The following is a 20,627-nucleotide window of genomic DNA, read 5'->3' on the forward strand; positions in this document are numbered from 1 at the left end:
AAACAGTGATAGGAAGGGGAGGTTAAGAGAAACAGTGTGATAGGAAGGGGAGGCTCAGAGAAACAGTGATAGGAAGGGGAGGCTCAGAGAAACAGTGATATGAAGGGGAGGCTCAGAGAAACAGTGATAGGAAGGGGAGGCTCAGAGAAACAGTGATAGGAAGGGGAGGCTCAGAGAAACAGTGATAGGAAGGGGAGGCTCAGAGAAACAGTGTGATAGGAAGGGGAGGCTCAGAGAAACAGTGATATGATGGGGAGGCTCAGAGAAACAGTGTGATAGGAAAGGCAGGTTAAGAGAAACAGTGTGATAGGAAGGGGAGACTCAGAGAAACAGTGTGATAGGAAGGCGAGGCTAAGAGAAACAGTGTGATAGGAAGGGGAGGTTTAGAGAAACAGTGATAGGAAGGGGAGGTTTAGAGAAACAGTGATAGGAAGGGGAGTCTAAGAGAAACAGTGTGATAGGAAGGGGAGGTTAAGAGAAACAGTGTGATAGGAAGGGGAGGCTCAGAGAAACAGTGTGATAGGAAAGGGAGGCTCAGAGAAACAGTGAGATAGGAAGGGGAGGCTAAGAGAAACAGTGATAGGAAGGAGAGGTTAAGAGAAACAGTGATAGGAAGAGGGGACTGTTCAAGAAAAAGAGGTAGGATGGAGAGGCTAAGAGAAACAGAAAACAGAGAAGATAGGTTTGGTTTAGAGACAGAAAGGAAGAATTAAGTGTAAGCTCAGAGAGAAAAAGACAAAATCAGACTGGAGAGGGAATACATAAAACTCTGCTGATGGAGAAGAGCATCACTGTCATATAATCAATTCCATATACTTGAGTTGAGAAATAAAAGGGTCTTTCTTCAGTATCTTTCCATGTTCTTTTCATCTTATACCCAGATAGGAAAATGTATTTTGATCAAATACTGAATGAATCCTTTTCCTGAGATTAATAACTATAAGGTTTCCTTCAAAACTTTTCAGAGATCATGAGCTGATTCTTAGCCTATGGTGGAACATTAGTATCAAGTCCATTTTTGTAGTATCAGAGTACTCTAAATATATAGTCTTGTGATTCAGGCAATGAACTTTAATTGCATCTACAAAATATCTGAAACAGACATGTTGGTATTAACTGGTGGATCCTTGAGAAAGGTACCTCCAAGTCTGTGACTAGATGAGGCGGAAATGTGAAGTTGTTAGGTACTTAAATCTGTAAACAAGGTTTGTACATGTATAACAGAGCACTGTTAACTCGCTCTCCTCCACCAACATCATCTATTTACCTTTGATCTGTACATCAGGAGCACTCTCCTTTGTCAGTGATAGATAATTATTGTTATATAGACTCTTTCTCTCATATTGATCTTCAGAACATCATCACCATCTATTTTCTTACAGTCAAACTTTGTCTTCGATGAAAAAGACATAGAGCCAATGAAAAATCTCAAGACGTATGGCACATTCACATAATTGTCTAATAATACATTCAACTTCCGAAACAAGACAGCAGCCAAAGGGTATTGCAAGGTTTTGATTAAGACAAGATTTCTGTTTCAAAATCACAGCTAATTCATGTTTCTGCAGAAATTCGTTTGGAGCACTAATTTTCATTTTTATATCTTAATGCCAATGTTCATGAAAGCTTTACATTCTTTCATTAATTTCAATGGATGCTAGAGCACCAATTCTACTTGAGGATTGGAGCTCCCTCCAGCAGCAGCAGGTCCAACATACCCAGCAGTAAACACTTCTGGACAGTTTCTGTTTAAAGTCATTTAAAGACAGGTAGGTAATTTTATCTCTTGTTCAAACAAATGAAAATAACTTACATAAACGAAAATGAAAAATTACATCCTGGGTATTTTGAACGGCTAATCACAGGACCTGTGTGATCAACACCTACAGATCTAATTACAACACCTACATATTTAATCACAACATCGACATTTCCCTGTCTGATATCACACCTACGCCATCCCTGAGAAGTACATAGCTGTTATTCATTCTCACCAGAGATGATGTTTCCAGACAGGTAAATCTCACCAGCAAATACCAATCTTGTTCCATCATTTATCGTTCGTGCACTTTAGATCAATACTAACAATTATCAACACTGTAAGTTTGTATCTAAAACCACATCCTTTATCTACATGACAATCTAAAAACACCTCCGCTGAGGTAAAAGACTCTATGACATAGGATAATCATATTTTTAATATTAAAACAATTTATCCAATTCTGCCTTGCAATATCAATGTCAGTAACATTCACAATACAAGTTATTTGAATTTTATTGACCAAGGTCACACTTTTGTTAATGGTATCTCTTGACAACATGTCAGGGTCAAGTGGGGTCAATTCTAAGTAGAGGTCTATAGTTAAAAGGCTAAGAGTTTAAATGTCTTACAAGAGATAGTACTCGTACCACAATTAGGTATATGCTATTTCAGCCAGAGAAAGTTTTAGTTCAGCAAAGCTTGTATATAATTACAATATCAATACTGTAATAAGGCCAATAAGCCGACGTCTCTGTCTCAAATATGGACTGTGGGCTAATTACTAGACAATGAAATAATATTACTGCTGTATAGCACGTAATATTTCCAGCAGATTTAATATTTGAGGTCTAAAAAAAAAATGCAAAATTAAATACCCATCAAATGTTTCTATAGTGAATATCTCAGAAAGCATCTATTGATGCCTGCCTCTATGGATTCCAGTTCATGGTATGCACTGAATCTAATATTCCTGAACTTGCCCAAATGGGGACAACCACAAAATATCAACCTTGTGGAAACAACCATACAGTTAGTAGTTTATCTGAACAGAAATTGGCATAGGTGGGCTTATTACAAGGCATGGCCTTATTTTCGGATAAACCCAGGTGTATGTAATATAATTATATATATGTGGCACCAAAATAAAGAGGCTATACAGTAAACACGTTTCTAGGCAGAAAAACAAAACAAAAAAATTATTTCCCAATATTATTCTCCAAACCTCAACTTAATCAATATTTCATCTTACCAGGTTGACCTTGTTCTTCAGGGTCAGGATCTAGGTCAACTGTGGTACCTAAGGATGCATTACCCTCAGAGATGGTTCCTAGGGAGCCACGGGGAGAACCCCCTGGATCTGAGGTTTCTGCTGTAGCTATCACCACAGTGGGACCGATAGATGTTGTAGCGATGGTTGCCATATTCTTTAATTTGACTGTATAGTTTAATATCAAGAAAATGATGGCTGACAAATATTCACTGACTTTTCGACACAAATCAGTTCCATAGTACGAGTTTTTAAATCCATGTAAACAAATCCATTAAAACAGAAGGAATATTTACACACTGTTAAACTACAACACTGAATGACACAAGAATGAGGAATCCAACAGCAAGATATCCAGAGAAATTTGCTGGCAGAATTTTCAATTTAACCAGCTAACACAGTAAATATCATATCCAGAGAAAGTAAAGTATATAACACTTCCACAAAGACGATATTCAGCTTCAATCCCAAAGTTTACAATACTCCAGCAGATACTTTATACAATTTAAATACTCTAGTATCTGCACATGGAACCATTCGCTGGAACAAACTGCAGATACTGTACTGTATATACAGTATATGATATATGATGCAAAGTCTCCTATGGATATATTCGAAGACCCTTTTTAGGTTGTCTAATGATAAACAGTTGATACATATCCTTACTGAATGATGACTTTGTATGTATTTTTCTGTTATACACACTCACAGGAAAAAAAACAAATATCTGTACACGCAGAGCTTCGTTGGTGTCAAAGAATTACTGGTGACAATTCAATGACACGAAGGTCAGAATTTGCCTGTTCCTTCAGTAATGCTGGAGTGTATTGCTTCTACAATATTGAGACAGATTCACTCCTTAGTACAAGATATACAGAGAACACGATTATAGGTTGTGAAGCAATGGACATTGTCAAGCAATACATTTGACATATACACTAGGTGATTAGTCAGAGTACATGTGTCTATACAACAGTCTGTACTACTATTCCTGGGAATATGTCTACCTTCATCCATTCACTGACGCATCATGGACAACGATGATGAAAATGATGGTGGGGCCTATTTAACCCAATCCAGATTTTACATTCTAAAAACCTTTCTATGTAATTAGAAGCACACACATGTACTTTGTGTTAGTTCCATGGAGTAGGTATGTACTAGAGACCAAGGCAATACACCTTCTCTCAATTCATCATCCACACAGTGAGAATGTCTGCTGTTACAGTCTAGCTCCCACAGTTACACACTGCAATATTTATCCTTTTCTTCCTCGTCTCTCAGTTGATCACCTCTCAGCTTGACGGGCTATCATCCATTTTCAATCAAAATTATATTTCTATTTTAAATTTTACTCCGTGTCATGAAAGGTCTCTGAAATAACAACTTTATATTTCAAAATATGATTTCAGAAATGATTTGTCTCTCAATTTAAACTCTAGAATTTGATATCATACCCAATCTTTCATAACAATTTCATATAAAAAAATCTCCACTGATTGCTTTCTCCTGTTTCAAAATTAGTAATTTCGAATCAAAGATTACCCCAGGTATGATATCACAATTTTGTCTGTCACAGAATCTTCCTTTCCAAGTAAAAAGTTTTCCTTCGATTCAAATTAATTACAATGCTATTTTTTAATCCAGTGACCAACAGATCATATCTGTATCATTTTACTGAGTAAAACTACACAAATAACATCAACAGGAAATGTTTTGAATGAAAATTCAGAAATTATGATATCAGTTTGTATAGATAGTTTTGTTTATCTATTTTGGTGACTTCACTTTTAACCGCAAGACCGGATAAGCTAATTGCACTTACTTCCTGATCAAAAATATGCACTTGTGAAAACATTCCTGCTTTCTGTCAAATTAGGATTTGCAAGTAAATTTCCATTAAAATGATTTCCACAACAATCATTCCCTAGCTGGCATCACTGATTTGTAGCAAATCAATTGACTGGTTCACTGGATGCTATCTATTCTGTCTGTGTAGCGCATCAAAACCTAGAAACCATTTTCTTTTAGATTTACTCCAACAATGAGTCACTCACATGAGGCAGAATAATTGATTTATAACAAGTCAGGCCTGAATTTACTTAGTTAATTGCAGCAACTTTTTACTTCCAAACACAACTGTTGCATTCGCTTCATCATTGTACACAGCCCAGTCAATGCTGTCCTAACCTAATATCACAGACAAATGGATGTAATTTAAAAGTAACTGATCCATATACCTCTGGGTAATAATAAATTGTTACTTGTTAATCAACAATGAAAGCTCTCCATGCTTGATGAGTTGCTGAAATCAAATTTGTATCAATGGAAGGAACAATTTTTACATTTGTCTAATCTTTCCCACACTTGTTGTCATAACAACATCAATGTCAAGGTCAATGGTTCCCGTCTCCAGATGACTGCAGTAAAACAAAAGTGGGACACCTTCTGGATTGTCAAGTCTCCATGGAGATATACCACTTGTCTGATACAAATGTAAGATCAAGTTTCAGAGCCTGGGCAAAGATCCAGCATATCTATGTCCTTCATCAAAACACAGTTTTACACTCATAGGTAAACTGCCCACAACATTTCTCCTAATTTGGCTTTGAATTATCTGTCAGCTTGATGAGTTTTTCTGATTTGATATTGAACCAAAGCCTTTTTTGATCAATTTGTCCAATGATGTTTTTCAGCAGGTAAGGAAAGCAATGTTAATGACTATATCCTCCTTCCTTTCTAGTCCACTATGTATTTCTATTTAACAAACTTCAGTCTCAACACACATTCCGACACTTCTCAACTTTATCTGCAAAACAGAAAATCTGTGCATGTATCTATTAAATACAGTTTTTTATCAGTCTGTTACTGCAGATAACCTCGTCAATCAGAAAGGTATTAGATGTCTTGCAGCAGAGATGAAAATTACACATCACAAACTTGGGAGACAGAAATCCACATGATAAGGAAGTAAATACTGGAGCTACATCCTTCAGACACAATAGATGCACCCCTGTGTTCCATATGTATATGTTTTGTACAGAACCATATAGCCCCCATAGCTAGATGCAGCTAAAGACAGCATCATTTTGACTCCAGCACATGTACACACACACGTTAGTGTAGAGGTCCACAGGTTTATGAGGGGATGATTCAGACTTCCACCGGTTACTCTGTCTGTATGCGTGTTAAATTGGTGACACACACACAAGTGTAGGTGAATTGATCACAGCATTCCAGCACAACACTGTTGACGATTCAGTTATACATGTGCAACAACAGTCAAAGTCTGCTGTAAGCACACAGCATCCATGCTGCACAGTGTTGTATTTCCATTTAATCCACAGTTTGCAGCTTGTCTGGTAAAAACCTACAAACTTGAGAGCTATCGATTGATATACAGATATCACAAACAGTCCTTGTGTAGTCTTTGGATAGCCATAAACACAGCATTAACCTCAGCGGTTTTGATGAACACTGTGTGCCTACCATTGACACTCAATTACTATTGTAACAGTCGGGCAAACTCCACATAAACCACATAACCAATTGAACCATGAGAAATGAATACATCCATTAGCTTATGTAACTAAATCAGGTCCGTAAGCTCCAGTGTGATTATGGTCACTGATTTTTACTGACAATCACTGCGAGTTAACCCTGGCTATATATAGTGCTTTGTTTTAAAACCACTCTCATCATAAGTATTCTTTGTGTCGCTGCAGCATTAAACTAAATTGGGTATTATCCAAATTTGCCTTTTCTCCATTCATTCAAGGAATGCTAAACCCATGATGGAGATGTTATTCCTGGCAAATATTCAGTACAATATCCTGGAAATTCAGTTGACTGATTCTGTAAAGTAGTTTCTGCCACAACAGCTATTTTACATGTACACAGACACACAAACACTTCCAGTATGTTGACAAGAAGCTGGTGACAAGACGAAGAATATTGTAGATCCCTTTGGTCTGCACATCTGCTACACAGATATAACTGCCAAGATGCAATGTTAACCAATAAAATTCTGACAACCGTTTAAATACAAGTATACATTATTGTATGGTTTATCCTGTGCAGCTTGAGTTTTGCCAAGAGAGCATACAGTCAGTTCAATTCAATGCCAATGCTTTACCCTGCATTTCTAAAACATACATTATGAAAACATTCAACTAAGCTGAAGAAATTCATGACCAACTATGGATGTTTGTGGTTGTTGTTTTAATTGACAACTTGGCACCACGACATAGCAAGGAAGCACAGGGTCGGAGGCAGATTTATTTCCTCCAAGCATCGAGTGTTTGGTCGACTGATCCCTGGGTACACGCTTTTTCCCTCCACCGATCACACACTGTGCCGATCAATGCTGTTAGATCAACATGAGGAGATCTTGTGTGTGACTGCCGGGTGCGAGACCCGCTGGGAAGTAGCTACGGCTGCTGCTACTCTCAGACATACTTGTCTGTCTATGCTTCCCCAGCATTGTATCCATTGTCCTTCCACAAATTAAAGGTTTTTAATATCATATTATTTGAATAAAGCAGATTTTTCAGCTCAGGTTTTCTACAGTAAAATTTCATCTCAAAGCAGCAGTTTCCAGTTCGAAGTGACATTGTACTAATTACATTCTTACTTCATAAACATATTGAAGTTTTTTTTAATACAGTGAAATTTTATCTCATTGGGTGCTTTTCTACATGATGAAAGCTGGTTTACCAAGTATGCAATGTCATTTCACTCTGAGTACACCTGAGACACTCTACATAATCAGCTTTCCCAATACAGGTACAGGTTTTTCAAAGGTTATCTTGAAACCATGTGTACTTAACAGGATGTGCTCTTCCAGATGCTATTTAACTTATATGAACCCAAGTCAAACTGGACTGATCATACAATTTCTGCAACCAACAATTTTTAAAATGGTAGTCAATGCAAAATATGAACTTTGATTACAGGTACTGTGATTTTCCTATGTTGTAAATCCTGGTTTTAAAAGCCATAAAAGCAACTTTTTGTCTCAAAGATATATAAAAAAGCAGAAAATTACCATGGAATAACCATCCTACCATATAATTTTTCCGTATTCAGAATGAAATATATGAGCACTAATTTTCAAGATCTATTTCTGATTTTTCATTTTAAACAGTAATTTAGTGTTATCTGCACAGTAATTTTCTGAACAATAAATTTGTGCTGTCTTAAGAAAAACTGTCCACCATAGAATTTCACAATACTCAAATATGCATTTTTATCAATTTATTCAACACATCTGCATTTTCTCACAAAAACATTTTCAACATCATGTCAAACAGCTAGGCTCCTATAATATTTCCAAGGTTTCCTATTTGGAGTAAAATTTGTTTTAAAATGTAAATTTAATAAAAAGCAGTCAAATTCTTTTGGCTCATGACCAAGTTTAAGATATTAAATATACAACACATCAAGATGTAGCTTTGTAAATGATGCGATCCACAGGTGACCCAGTGACCCAAAGTGACCCTACGACCCCTGTACCCTCCATCTCCTTCCTCCAGGAAGTGTGAGGTTGGGATAATTAGACTAACTGTTGAGAGATGGAGGAGGGACGTTACAATAACATCAGTAATACACAGATATGCATGGCAAACACTAGTTTCCTCAGAATCCCTTACTTCTCCATAGATCCACAGCAAGTGTTTTACTGGATGTCTATATTCGAAGTATCATCTGCAGATCATTTTGATATTAGTTTGAAATTTCTGAGGCTGAAGTAAGCTAACCAAACAAGGTTATGTGTCTCTCGCTCCTGATAATGTGCACCTGTCAGTTAGAAAAGAGGAGTCCAGACAGAAAAACATGTTACCTCAATCCTCTTTCCCTTTCCCAACCCTCATCCTCACCATTCCTTGCTAACCCACATCCTATCCTAATTAACCGTTGTTAACATTAGTCCTCTTCAGGAGAGAAAACGGTTCAATATTGGACAGTTATTGTGTACTTATTCTATTTATTTTTTATCAGTATTTTGATGATTTGCCAAATTTCAAACAGGACAAATCACACCTGTAGTAGAATGTATCTTTCACTCATGTCAATTTGTGGAAACGTTCATGACAGACAGGAGTTGATGCAGTTGAACAGATAGTTTCCTTTTTGGAATTTTTAAATGTTAAACATTCATACCAGAGACAAAATGTCAATTTATCAATTAAAAGAAATGGGTTTCTACTTTGTATTTTTGACAGAAAATCTATACACAAAAGGGAACGAAGCTTAAAAAGAACAATCATTTTATTAAAACCCTATCCTGTAATACCATCAGTGTAGACCGACATTTCTCTGAACTCTCCTGTAATACCATCTGTGTAGACCGACATTTCTCTGAACTCTCCTGTAGTACCATCAGTGTAGACCGACATTTCTCTGAACTCTCCTGTAATACCATCTGTGTAGACCAACATTTCTCTGAACTCTCCTGTAGTACCATCTGTGTAGACCGACATTTCTCTGAACTCTCCTGTAATACCATCTGTGAAGACCGACATTTCTCTGAACTATCCTGTAATACCATCTGTGAAGACCGACATTTCCCTGAACTCTCCTGTAATACCATCTGTGAAGACCGACATTTCTCTGAACTCTCCTGTAATACCATCTGTGTAGACCGACATTTCTCTGAACTCTCCTGTAATACCATCAGTGTAGACCGACATTTCTCTGAACTCTCCTGTAATACCATCTGTGTAGACCAACATTTCTCTGAACTCTCCTGTAATACCATCTGTGTAGACCGACATTTCTCTGAACTCTCCTGTAGTACCATCTGTGTAGACCAACATTTCTCTGAACTCTCCTGTAATACCATCTGTGTAGACCGACATTTCTCTGAACTCTCCTGTAATACCATCTGTGTAGACCGACATTTCTCTGAAGCATCTTTTTTAGCTGTATTTGATCAGTATGTATGAGAAACACAAGGAGAAATACCCCTCCATGTTAACAATAAACACCAGGAGATCATTTATTTGACCACAAAACTGTTTTTGACTTCCTAAAAATCAAGAGATCCATGCACCTAGTCAGAGCATTGTAAACACTGCTGTACATGTGACTGTTAACATTACCAGCTTCCTCACACTGGAATAACATCAATACCATACAGTTCACTCTGCTTCAGATCAACAGATTACTGAAAACATCATCAGTGCCAAAAAGGACAAATACTACAACAGCACTGGCCCTTACAGTTCAGTGTCATTAATTAGCTACCTAAAGATACTGACAGATGTGTACAATATCATCATTGTCAACCAGACTTATACAACGTAACCATAAAGGTCAGACATGATCCCTAGAACATCACAGCATCAATAAATAATGCATACATTTTTTTTATCTGTTTTTGGAATAGCCTAAGATTGAAGGAGTTAACTCCCTGGACAAATAATAAAAGATATCACTGAACTGGTTTTTTCATCTAGTGATCACAAATACATCAATATCATAATAAATATGGTATAACATGTCTAATAGTATATTACACTACTTTTAACATCTCAAATATAGTTGTGTTTTAAATTCATTTTTTCTTTTTTTTTTCTTTTTTCTTTTGCTGACTTTCCTCTGAACATATTGTTTTAAATTACTACATCTTACTCTCATGGTAGTTTAGAACTGAGATAACCCTTCATTAATTTAAAACATCAATGTGTGACAGTTCACAACCTACATAATTACTGATCTTACTCTCACTTCACTACATTTTATTGTGTATCAGGTAGATTTTTGTTAAATGTCCTCATAGCAAAGTAAAGGTTAATAATCATCTGAAACATTTAACTGAAATAAATGTACTCTGGATTGTACAATTAATAAATAAAGTATCTTTCCAGTAAACACAAAACTATTTTTTCTTTGCCTTATTTTTACCTACCTGTCTGGCTGGCTTGGTCCAAGATATAAGTGCGCTTTTTTCTGTACATTGTCAGTTCAGACTATGCCAAATTAACACATCAACATGGAGAGAACAGGTCAAATATCACCAAAATATCCATGTAACTAGTAGGAAATATATGAATGAAATGGCACGCCACTCTTGCCAATAAAGTATGGAAGATATTCCTCGTAGAACTTTTGATGATACATGGTCTGTATTATCTAGTTTTGTCCTGATAAGCTTATCTAAACGGTAGCTAATATCCCCAATACTTTATAGACTGGTCCTGGAGGAACTTAGAAATGGACAAACATCAAAAACAGCTGATTTCAAATTCACATTAACGTTTTGATCAGTCGATTTATCCGATTTAAATCCTGAATCTTTACCATAACACATGTAACTTAATCAAAATGAACTAGATAACCCAAATGTTTATGAGTTTGGAAAGTTTCTTCCAGCTCATTTTGTATTCATACAAATGGTTCTCCTTCGGAAATAATCCCATTTCGGTAATCCAGATATCAGTTTTAAAGGGTGACCTTGTTGAGATTCAAGGGAGACAATGGAACATAAATCCGATTAGTCAAAGCTCTCCTGTACTAAACTTTGTCTAGGAAATCTTTCCTGTGACAGTTTACAATCAGAATCTTCTACGTACACATTATAATACAAGACAAAAGTGACTTGCCTATGTTACATACATCTGCATGGTGTCACATAAGGATATTAGATGATACATGATACGCTCTTGTTGGCCAAAAGGTAGACGTTTTTGGATCCATCCACTTCAACCACAATATTTCATTTGTTTTTTATTGTTATTTTATCATATTTTTTACCAAAAATATCAATCGTCTGATTTTTAATCAGAAATATTTCACAACACAGAAATAAGTGTTCTCTTAAATATTTAGCACATTTTTCGCTTTATTATGCAATGTAGTTGATATTTCTAATGATTTCACAAACAAAAAATACAAAAAAACTTCTGGTTTACCAGGGAGTTATGCAGTGTCCTCTTACCAATGAAAACATACTGCGACGCCTTGAAGGACATTTCAATGACACAGCTTAAGTTTATATAGTCTGCCCTTTTTTACCAAGTGTCTCAAGAGGCAGGAAAGCGTGGCGCTCTTCTTTCTTATATTTATTCAGGAAATCTACTACTTCCTCTAACCTTGAACAGTTGCCCTGTTCAAATTGGCACCAATTAAGAATCCTCCATTCAATAATTCAAGAATTCAACATTAGGAACGTGTTATTTTAACCAAGACTTTGTAATTCATGCATCATCTCCTTCACGAGTATTAACTACCATTTACTAACTAGACAAAAAATACAATATCAATTCAGCTTAAGGTCCAAAACACCAAAATCAGGTAAATTTTAACTAGTTGCTGCATAAAACCCAGTTCCTTTCATCGCTATCAAAGAGATTACGGGTATGAATTATTCCAAAAGTTAGATAACTTCACATCAGGTACCTTACATTTTGTTCATATAAATGTCAAAATAATCATTTCAGGTTTTTATACCACTTTATCACAGAAAGGCTACTTAATTAAATTATCTATGGTGATCGTTCACAAATATATTATCTATGGTAATCGTTCACAAAATATATTATCTATGGTAATCGGTTCACAAAATATATTATCTATGGTAATCATTCACAAAATATATTATCTATGGTAATCGGTTCACAAAATATATTATCTATGGTAATCGGTTCACAAAATATATTATCTATGGTAATCGGTTCACAAAATATATTATCTATGGTGATCTGTTCACAAAATATATTATCTATGGTGATCTGTTCACAAAATATATTATCTATGGTAATTGGTTCACAAAATATATTATCTATGGTGATCAGTTCACAAAATACATTGTCCATAGTTATCAATTCACAAATTATCACCTCTAGTTATCAGGTCATAAATTAATATTCATGGTTTTCGGTTCACAAATTATCATGTGTGGTTACAGGCCTTTCGCTACTAGCCATTATCTATCATGGCTGAAATGCTGTGTATTAAGACAGTCTGTACACAACATGTTTATCATTGCCTAACCACATACTACTGGTACAACCAGAGTGAAGGATCTTGTTCAAGGATCAGGTGTCTGTGAGTAATGATATAAAAACAAATTAAGTAAAACAAGGCACCTCTGCAATTTTCTACCATGTAGACATTGTTTTTCATGCTGATCAGCTAAAATGTCAAATTTTTACCAACAAGTCCTAGCTCTTACTTAGATAAAAAATAACCCTTACAATATTTTATTCTTATGATGACTGTTCATGAAGTTATTTTTATAGATACTCTTTCAAGATTTCTATCAACATGTTACAAACAAACAAAAATCAAGTTTTCATCTTCAGTTTTGCTGATTTTTGCAAGTTCTAATTTCATTCATAAATTCCAATCTCATTCTACCTTGCATCAGTAGCAGTTCCCTGGCAGTGGAATATGAATGAAGATGCAGAAGGGCTAGCATATTGAGGTCAGTCACTTTGAAACCTACAGGCTATATACCACTGACCTGAATGTGGGCTACATTCCTATATAGTTACACACTACAAAAAAAAAGGTCCCTTACACATTACACCTCATCTACCTGTCCCCATCTGATTCTGACCTGAATTTTGCCTCAGAAGACAAGCCAGACTTTCGGCAATGATTAAAAAACAGGTCAGACAGTTTGGTTTGTTTTGTTTTTTTTTTTACTCCAGATTACAATTGGCCAAGGCATTTGATCCCAGATTAAAAGCAGGTCACTGTCTCTACATCATCCCCAATATCTACATTACTCAGTAATTTTACAGTGAATTGCAGACCTATCTCTTGTTAAGTGTAGATCAAATTTCAGACATAAATGTACGTCAATGTCACAATGAACAGATATAATGGGCCACTCAGTTAAACAGTCTTGATATGTAGAATCAGAGTTACCCCCCTTCCTTCACCACAAAAATATGAACAAATTTTTTATTGAAATTGCATCCAATAAAACCACAGGTTTCCTGAATAATCTCTGACAAATAAAACTTGTCCTTAAAATTGCTGTAAGAGAAATCCAGATGACAGAATAATCTACAGGAGAGGTTTTTTTTCAGTTTCACTCCTCAGTGCATGACATCAATAATGTCTCTTGACTTATCTACATATAAATATCCCAAATCATGTATATTAGATTTAATATTAGACACCAATGTTTTTTACAAACCTGGAGGTACATGCACCTGTAGATTCAGTCCAGCTGTAGCTTCCTGGAATCTCGTCATTCTCTCCGTCAACTCTGTACTAAAACGTTCCCAGATTTTTTTAACACTTGCCATTATGGCAATAATTGCAGACACAACCAGGTTTTTTTTCACATGTGAACTGGCACAAATAGCTCTCAATTAATTAGCTTCCAGAACGACTTGAATGCCAGATGTTATACAGGATAATTCCAGTTGTAAAAGTACACATCCCATCTTCCACTAGCTCATCAGTTTCACAATTTTTTTCCCTGCCTTTTACAAATGCGTGTGGATCATGGAACTAAAAGCTAGCACACAACCCCTATCATCAGAATGGTGAAATATGGCGCTGACGACATTTTATGCACTTGTAAAACACTTGTGAAGGAGAATGTATCGAGGAATTTTAAATCAAGAGTCCACTGGTCTATTTCTGGAAAGTTTCATTAGTGACACCAGTTATCTTCCTCTAAAGTAAAGTTAAAGCATATGAAACTAATGCCCTTGTTTTTAAACCTTTATTGGTTTTTCATTTTAATGCTCTAAATATTGCAATGATTTCAATAGATTTATCTACAAGACTTAAGTTCCTTCTTAAATAAACTTGTTGCCTTCAATGAATTACCCAATCTGTGAATCAAGATTAAACTGACAGCAGATCAGAAAGCAAACCATACATCAATGTCCTGTCTCAAAAGATTTTTATTTCATATCCATACTGAACTTTTCACAAAAATCACACAAAACTTTCTGATGCTACTCCAAACTGACTAAAAAATGTTAGAATTTCAACAGACTGGATAGCAAAATGTGTAGTATTGCATTATATTGCCTAACAATATATTTCCTTAATTATATTTGTTAAGTGATTTCCATCCAAATTCTACAAACTGTCTACCGCTACAATCACTTACATGTAACCTGGCATCCAACTCCTACGAGTAGTCTACAGCTACAATCACTCACATGTAACCTGGCATCCAACTCCTACGAGTAGTCTACAGCTACAATCACTCACATGTAACCTGGCATCCAACTCCTACAAGTAGTCTACAGCTACAATCACTCACATGTAACCTGGCATCCAACTCCTACGAGTAGTCTACAGCTACAATCACTCACATGTAACCTGGCATCCAACTCCTACGAGTAGTCTACAGCTACAATCACTCACATGTAACCTGGCATCCAACTCCTACAAGTAGTCTACAGCTACAATCACTCACATGTAACCTGGCATCCAACTCCTACGAGTAGTCTACAGCTACAATCACTCACATGTAACCTGGCATCCAACTCCTACGAGTAGTCTACAGCTACAATCACTCACATGTAACCTGGCATCCAACTCCTACGAGTAGTCTACAGCTACAATCACTCACATGTAACCTGGCATCCAACTCCTACGAGTAGTCTACAGCTACAATCACTCACATGTAACCTGGCATCCAACTCCTACAAGTAGTCTACAGCTACAATCACTCACATGTAACCTGGCATCCAACTCCTACAAGTAGTCTACAGCTACAATCACTTACATGTAACCTGGCATCCAACTCCTACGAGTAGTCTACAGCTACAATCACTCACATGTAACCTGGCATCCAAATACTATCTCAAAGTAAATATGATGTATAAGTACAGAATTCCTTTTGTCTGTCTGTTTCATACAATTGGGATCTCAGTAGGCATATATACAGGTACATCTATCACTGATTTAACTGAAGGCACCAAACATGATTCCTATTCATAAGAGCATTAATTACAACTTGATCTTAGTAAAAGGAGCAATATTGTAAACGAGAGCCAGGAAAAACCAATTGCGTAAGAGAACCAGTGGTATACATAGTTGTCTGACCTCTCTGTTAGAACATTAACAACTTCTTACAGCTCTACCACACAAATATCTGTCAAATTAAGACACAAATTTTCTAATCATTATCAGATTCACACGTAAACAGACTTATACTGTGGAATCTACTAGTCACAGAGGTTCTTATCATTCATATTGCTTACAGTCCTTGTCAAGAAAGTGCACATTTACCACAAATAATCACCCAAACCATTCTAACGTTTCAGACTTGTACTTGCACTGAAGCTTCATAAACCGTGTACTCCATAGATAGAGTGAAAGAGTTACCAGTAATTAAGACTGGCAGTCAATGCAAAACTTGAAATTTGATTCCTGTACGAAAGGAAGAGGAAGAATTAGGCATTCATAGAAACCTCAGGTCAACTGGGTTTGGCTTGATAACTGTTAACAGTTTTTGTACACAATATGACATATAAACATTCCAGAACCTCTCCTCCTTAAAGTACTTCCATTCCTCATAAGGTCTCAGTATTTATCTTTATACACCAAATTTACCAGAAATATCTGACAATAATTGTCAGAAAAACTGCAGTATTTTATCCAATGATAACTTTTTTGGAAAACACAGAATTCCATCAAAACTTTCCACAAGAATTCCGATCCTTTTGAAAGTTCCTCTTTCATACAGTGCTACTTCCTCAAACAAAAACCTGCCCTGGAATACAACCTTTGTAACACATTCTCCATACATATGCTTCTCACTAGAGAATTCCTGTCCTTGGAAGGGTTTTAGTTATCAGTGTATTTTGGTTATCTGTCAGATATCACTGCTCGCACAATGCCGACAGATCCAGTATTACCTACTAAGAACACAGAGCTCTGAATCACTTCACAACTTTCTAAACAGAACTCTTCAACCAAACTCTTGACAATTTCGGAAAACTTTGTACACACAAACAAAATGTCAAAACAAGTTGTTTCAAATTTCAATCAAAACCTTCAAATAATAATACACAAGTATGAAATCTCCCTGAAAAGGTTCGTAAGTAGTAGTAATTAAGCTGAACAACACGTTTCTAGAACAGATTTTTAAATTCTTCTACAAAAGCTTAAAGTCTTACAATACTGACTTTTTAATATTTAAATTTCTTCAGCTTGAATAAGAATCTTTAAAACAGGAAATATAAATCATGTTATCATTGGCTCCATCTTACACAGGAAGCAGAAGCAGCTACCCAGTAATCAACAGACTGCACAGCACAGCTCCTAATGTTTAACATATTACTGTTATATAACTATAGCCTCCTGGTAAACTTGTGTTGGTCAGTGCTTGCAGCCTTCCACCAAACACACGTCTCAACTCTACAGTGTCAGGACTTCATTTGTAATTACACAAATGTGAAAGCACCTGGAGTTTATAAAATAACAATAAAACTTTTGATGGCATCAATGACTCATATCCACACGCTCAACTTTTATGGTTCAAAATTGTAAAATTCCTTTTCTATCCGAAACATCTTCAGGGACTACATCAGAACTGAAGACAGGAAAGTTTCCGTTTACATTAAATCCTTATCACACATTCGATGTAATCAACAGGGGTCAAGGTCTCCACAGTATGAACAATCTTTCAATTTTATACAACCACTCACAAGTCATGCCTCAAACTGGTCAAAATATAAGAATCCGAAACTTCACACACGGCTGTTAACACTTCCAAGTCTGGACAACCGGAGAAAATCCAATTTTAGCAGCTGGTTTGTTTATCGGCAGTAAAAAAGCCACTGAATGAGAGAAGGTCGAACAATTGTGGAGTGTAGACACATGGCGAGCATATACTCCCGACACAGTATCCTCATAAAGTTACAGGTTGTGTCAGTCCAGATATAAGTAACAGACACGCTTCTTCTTTGGGGGGGGAACACATCAAGATACAAGATGTACTCTAATCAAATTCACAGAAACACATGATCAATGACATAATCATGGAAAAGCTACATGTTTTTTTAAACCACAAAAAAAAAAAAAAAAAAATAGATATTGAAACTGTACCTGATTTCCCCAACATACATAGCAATTTCAACAATAGAAATCAATGGAACACATCCATTTGTATTTTTGGCTGCAGGAAGCAGGATTCTGTTTTGTGGCTATATCTTCCTGTGCATTCATTCTAAATCTCCTGAAGGTAATTCCTTCAAGTGTATTTAAATCATGGACTGCTTAAGTTTCATCACCTCAAAAACGAAGAACTGCCTGGAACAGAATGTATTTATCAACGTATACAACACACTCGTTTGTACCAAGCTTTTAGGTGGTGTTTCGGGGTCTACAGTTGTAGGGTATAAATTCTAAGTTAAAAACTTCTTGTATTAATGCAAATGTGTGCACAACATCTGTGTGTTCAGCAGTGCAGACGCCTCATCACACACATGCACTCTGTCAATTTCCATCCCTCCATGGTTAGGTTAAATTAACTAACAGAATTATGTTTCTCCACATAGGAATTTAAATTCAACGCATTTGGAGAAATCAAACATTTATATGTCAGATGGAGAATTATTGGTCACTTCACATTTTTCCTTGAAAAAACATTAATCCTTATGAAGATAGAAAATGAAATGATTTGATATCTCAATTTATAACTGGACGATCAAAATATGATCTTCTAACAGAACATGATAATAAGCTGGATGCACGTATTTACCTAACTACTGATCAAAAGAATTTCTCACAGAATACTTATTACCCTACTCCCTGTGAGTTTTGATAAGGAATTGTTCAAAGGAATTAGAAGCTAGATTACCTCCCCTAGTTTAATACCTATAGATTCAGATGTGAAGATTCTCGTTACATTTCTTGTCACACTATTTTCGACCTTATGAGTATATATAATCATAGTACAGGTGGAAAAGTAGGTCGATTCCATACCATCTCGTACACTATGTACATCAGTGCTAGTATGCTGTACGCTGGTCATTTGTCTGATGAAAGTGACTGTGTCAACATAGAAATGTCAAACGCTAATCTTCTACTGGTTGTGTTATAAGAATTTCTATTCTAATATTTACTGCCTTTATAATAAGAAGTTTTTGTAACATATTTACATGTTTTTATCATAATTGTTCTGCACCAAACAGGCATGTGAGTGAAAAATCAAATTCAATTCAATTGATGGAACAGTCCATTGCATAAGCAAAGCAAGGAAACCTAGGGGAGTCTGGGAGCATGACCCCTAGAATATTTTGAAATTTTAAAATGAAAACGTTTTATTCTGGCACCATAGAGAAGCTTTAGGGTGACTTTGAGAAGTGTGTTGTATTGGACATATTACCAATAACTAAACACTTGTTTTCCACACCACCATGAAAAGTGATGAGCTATATCATGTCAAACACACCTGTAAATGATATCCCAGTTCATCTGTCCACCTGACAAAATATCTGCAAAATTCTTTGTTCCAAAGATCCTGTTTGTTACTTAACAATCATAAACAAATATACAACATCAGTCTAAATTATCAGCATCAGACATACCCATGCATGTCACAATATCATAGTGAGATAGAAATCTCCCCATCTGTATGCAACACTTTTTTCACTTCAAGGTCGATAGCTCAATGTTAAAGACTATATATTGTGTTGGTTTGATATTCAGCATACATTCGTAATTACTGTGTAAAGAGCTGGCAAGATGTAACTCTATCAAATACAAATGACATTCACAATACCTGTGAATTTCTTGGCCCACTGGGTGCAATTGTTGATCAATATTACCCTGAATGTTGTGAGAATGTTCAATCCCCAAACCAGAGGCCCAATTAACCTGATTCATTCACCTGCTCTGCAGCTTAAAAAGAAGACTTTTGACAATTTCTGCATACTTCAAATTCTTCCCTTGAAGCATGATACCACACAAATACCACAACCCAGGACCTATTGCTAGTTGGAAAGTCGTTTTAATCTCTAGACACATTTGCCCCTGTAACCCTGAATGTGGGTCAAGGTCATTCTTTTTAACAAAAGACAGATGATGGACATTGCACCACTGTATTGCTCACTTTCCTTTCAAGCAGGTAAGCTCAAAAACAAAACAATTAATTAAAACATCATGGACCAATACAATTATTCTCTATGGAAGATTAAAGTTCTCTTCAGTACAGTATCATTTACATACTACATTGTACATCCATATGCTTCAGCGTAATTCTGAATATATATGAGTAAATATCAGTGACAGAACGTGTAGTTAATTCTTTACTACTTCAAGTCATACACAAATCACTGTGGTTTACTTCTTATTTACTACAAGTCTGATATAAATCACTGTGGTTTACTTCTTAACTACAATACATCATATACAAATCGCTGTGGTTTAATTCTTTACTACTTTAAGTCATATACAAATCACTGTGGTTTAATTCTTATTTACTACAAGTCTGATATAAATCACTGTGGTTTACTTCTTAACTACAATACATCATATACAAATCGCAGTAACACATTTTCTTTGATTCAAGCATGCTAAGCACAAACAACCACCCAATTTCATTTTGACTGATTTCATTTCAAAAATCATAAAAATCAGACAGTGACATAATGATATCTCCCTGCT

The 20,627-nt window shown here is 35.9% G+C and overlaps 1 protein-coding gene across 4 annotated transcripts in view; it reads right to left on the reverse strand.

Annotated features, from left to right (window-relative positions):
- LOC132549644 (tyrosine-protein phosphatase non-receptor type 4-like) overlaps positions 1 to 20,627 on the reverse strand; it is a 142,298-nt gene that overhangs the window by 112,938 nt on the left and 8,733 nt on the right. For 2 of the 4 annotated variants that reach the window (XM_060213595.1, XM_060213593.1), the window contains exons 1-2: positions 4,855 to 6,277; positions 3,012 to 4,403 (exon numbers count right to left, since the gene is read on the reverse strand). The exons of 1 other annotated variant lie outside the window; for it this stretch is intronic. In XM_060213595.1, the coding sequence (XP_060069578.1) occupies positions 3,012 to 3,183 (172 nt within the window). In that variant the 5' untranslated portion in view covers positions 3,184 to 4,403; positions 4,855 to 6,277. Of the gene's footprint in view, positions 1 to 3,011; positions 4,404 to 4,854; positions 6,278 to 20,627 lie in introns of those variants that run through there. One more of the 4 variants, XM_060213594.1, reaches the window with a different exon arrangement.

This window comes from Ylistrum balloti, unplaced genomic scaffold (genome assembly GCF_031769215.1).
Source record: "Ylistrum balloti isolate Yb309-2 unplaced genomic scaffold, AGI_CSIRO_Ybal_v1 Utg370072, whole genome shotgun sequence".
Lineage (NCBI taxonomy): Eukaryota > Metazoa > Mollusca > Bivalvia > Pectinida > Pectinidae > Ylistrum > Ylistrum balloti.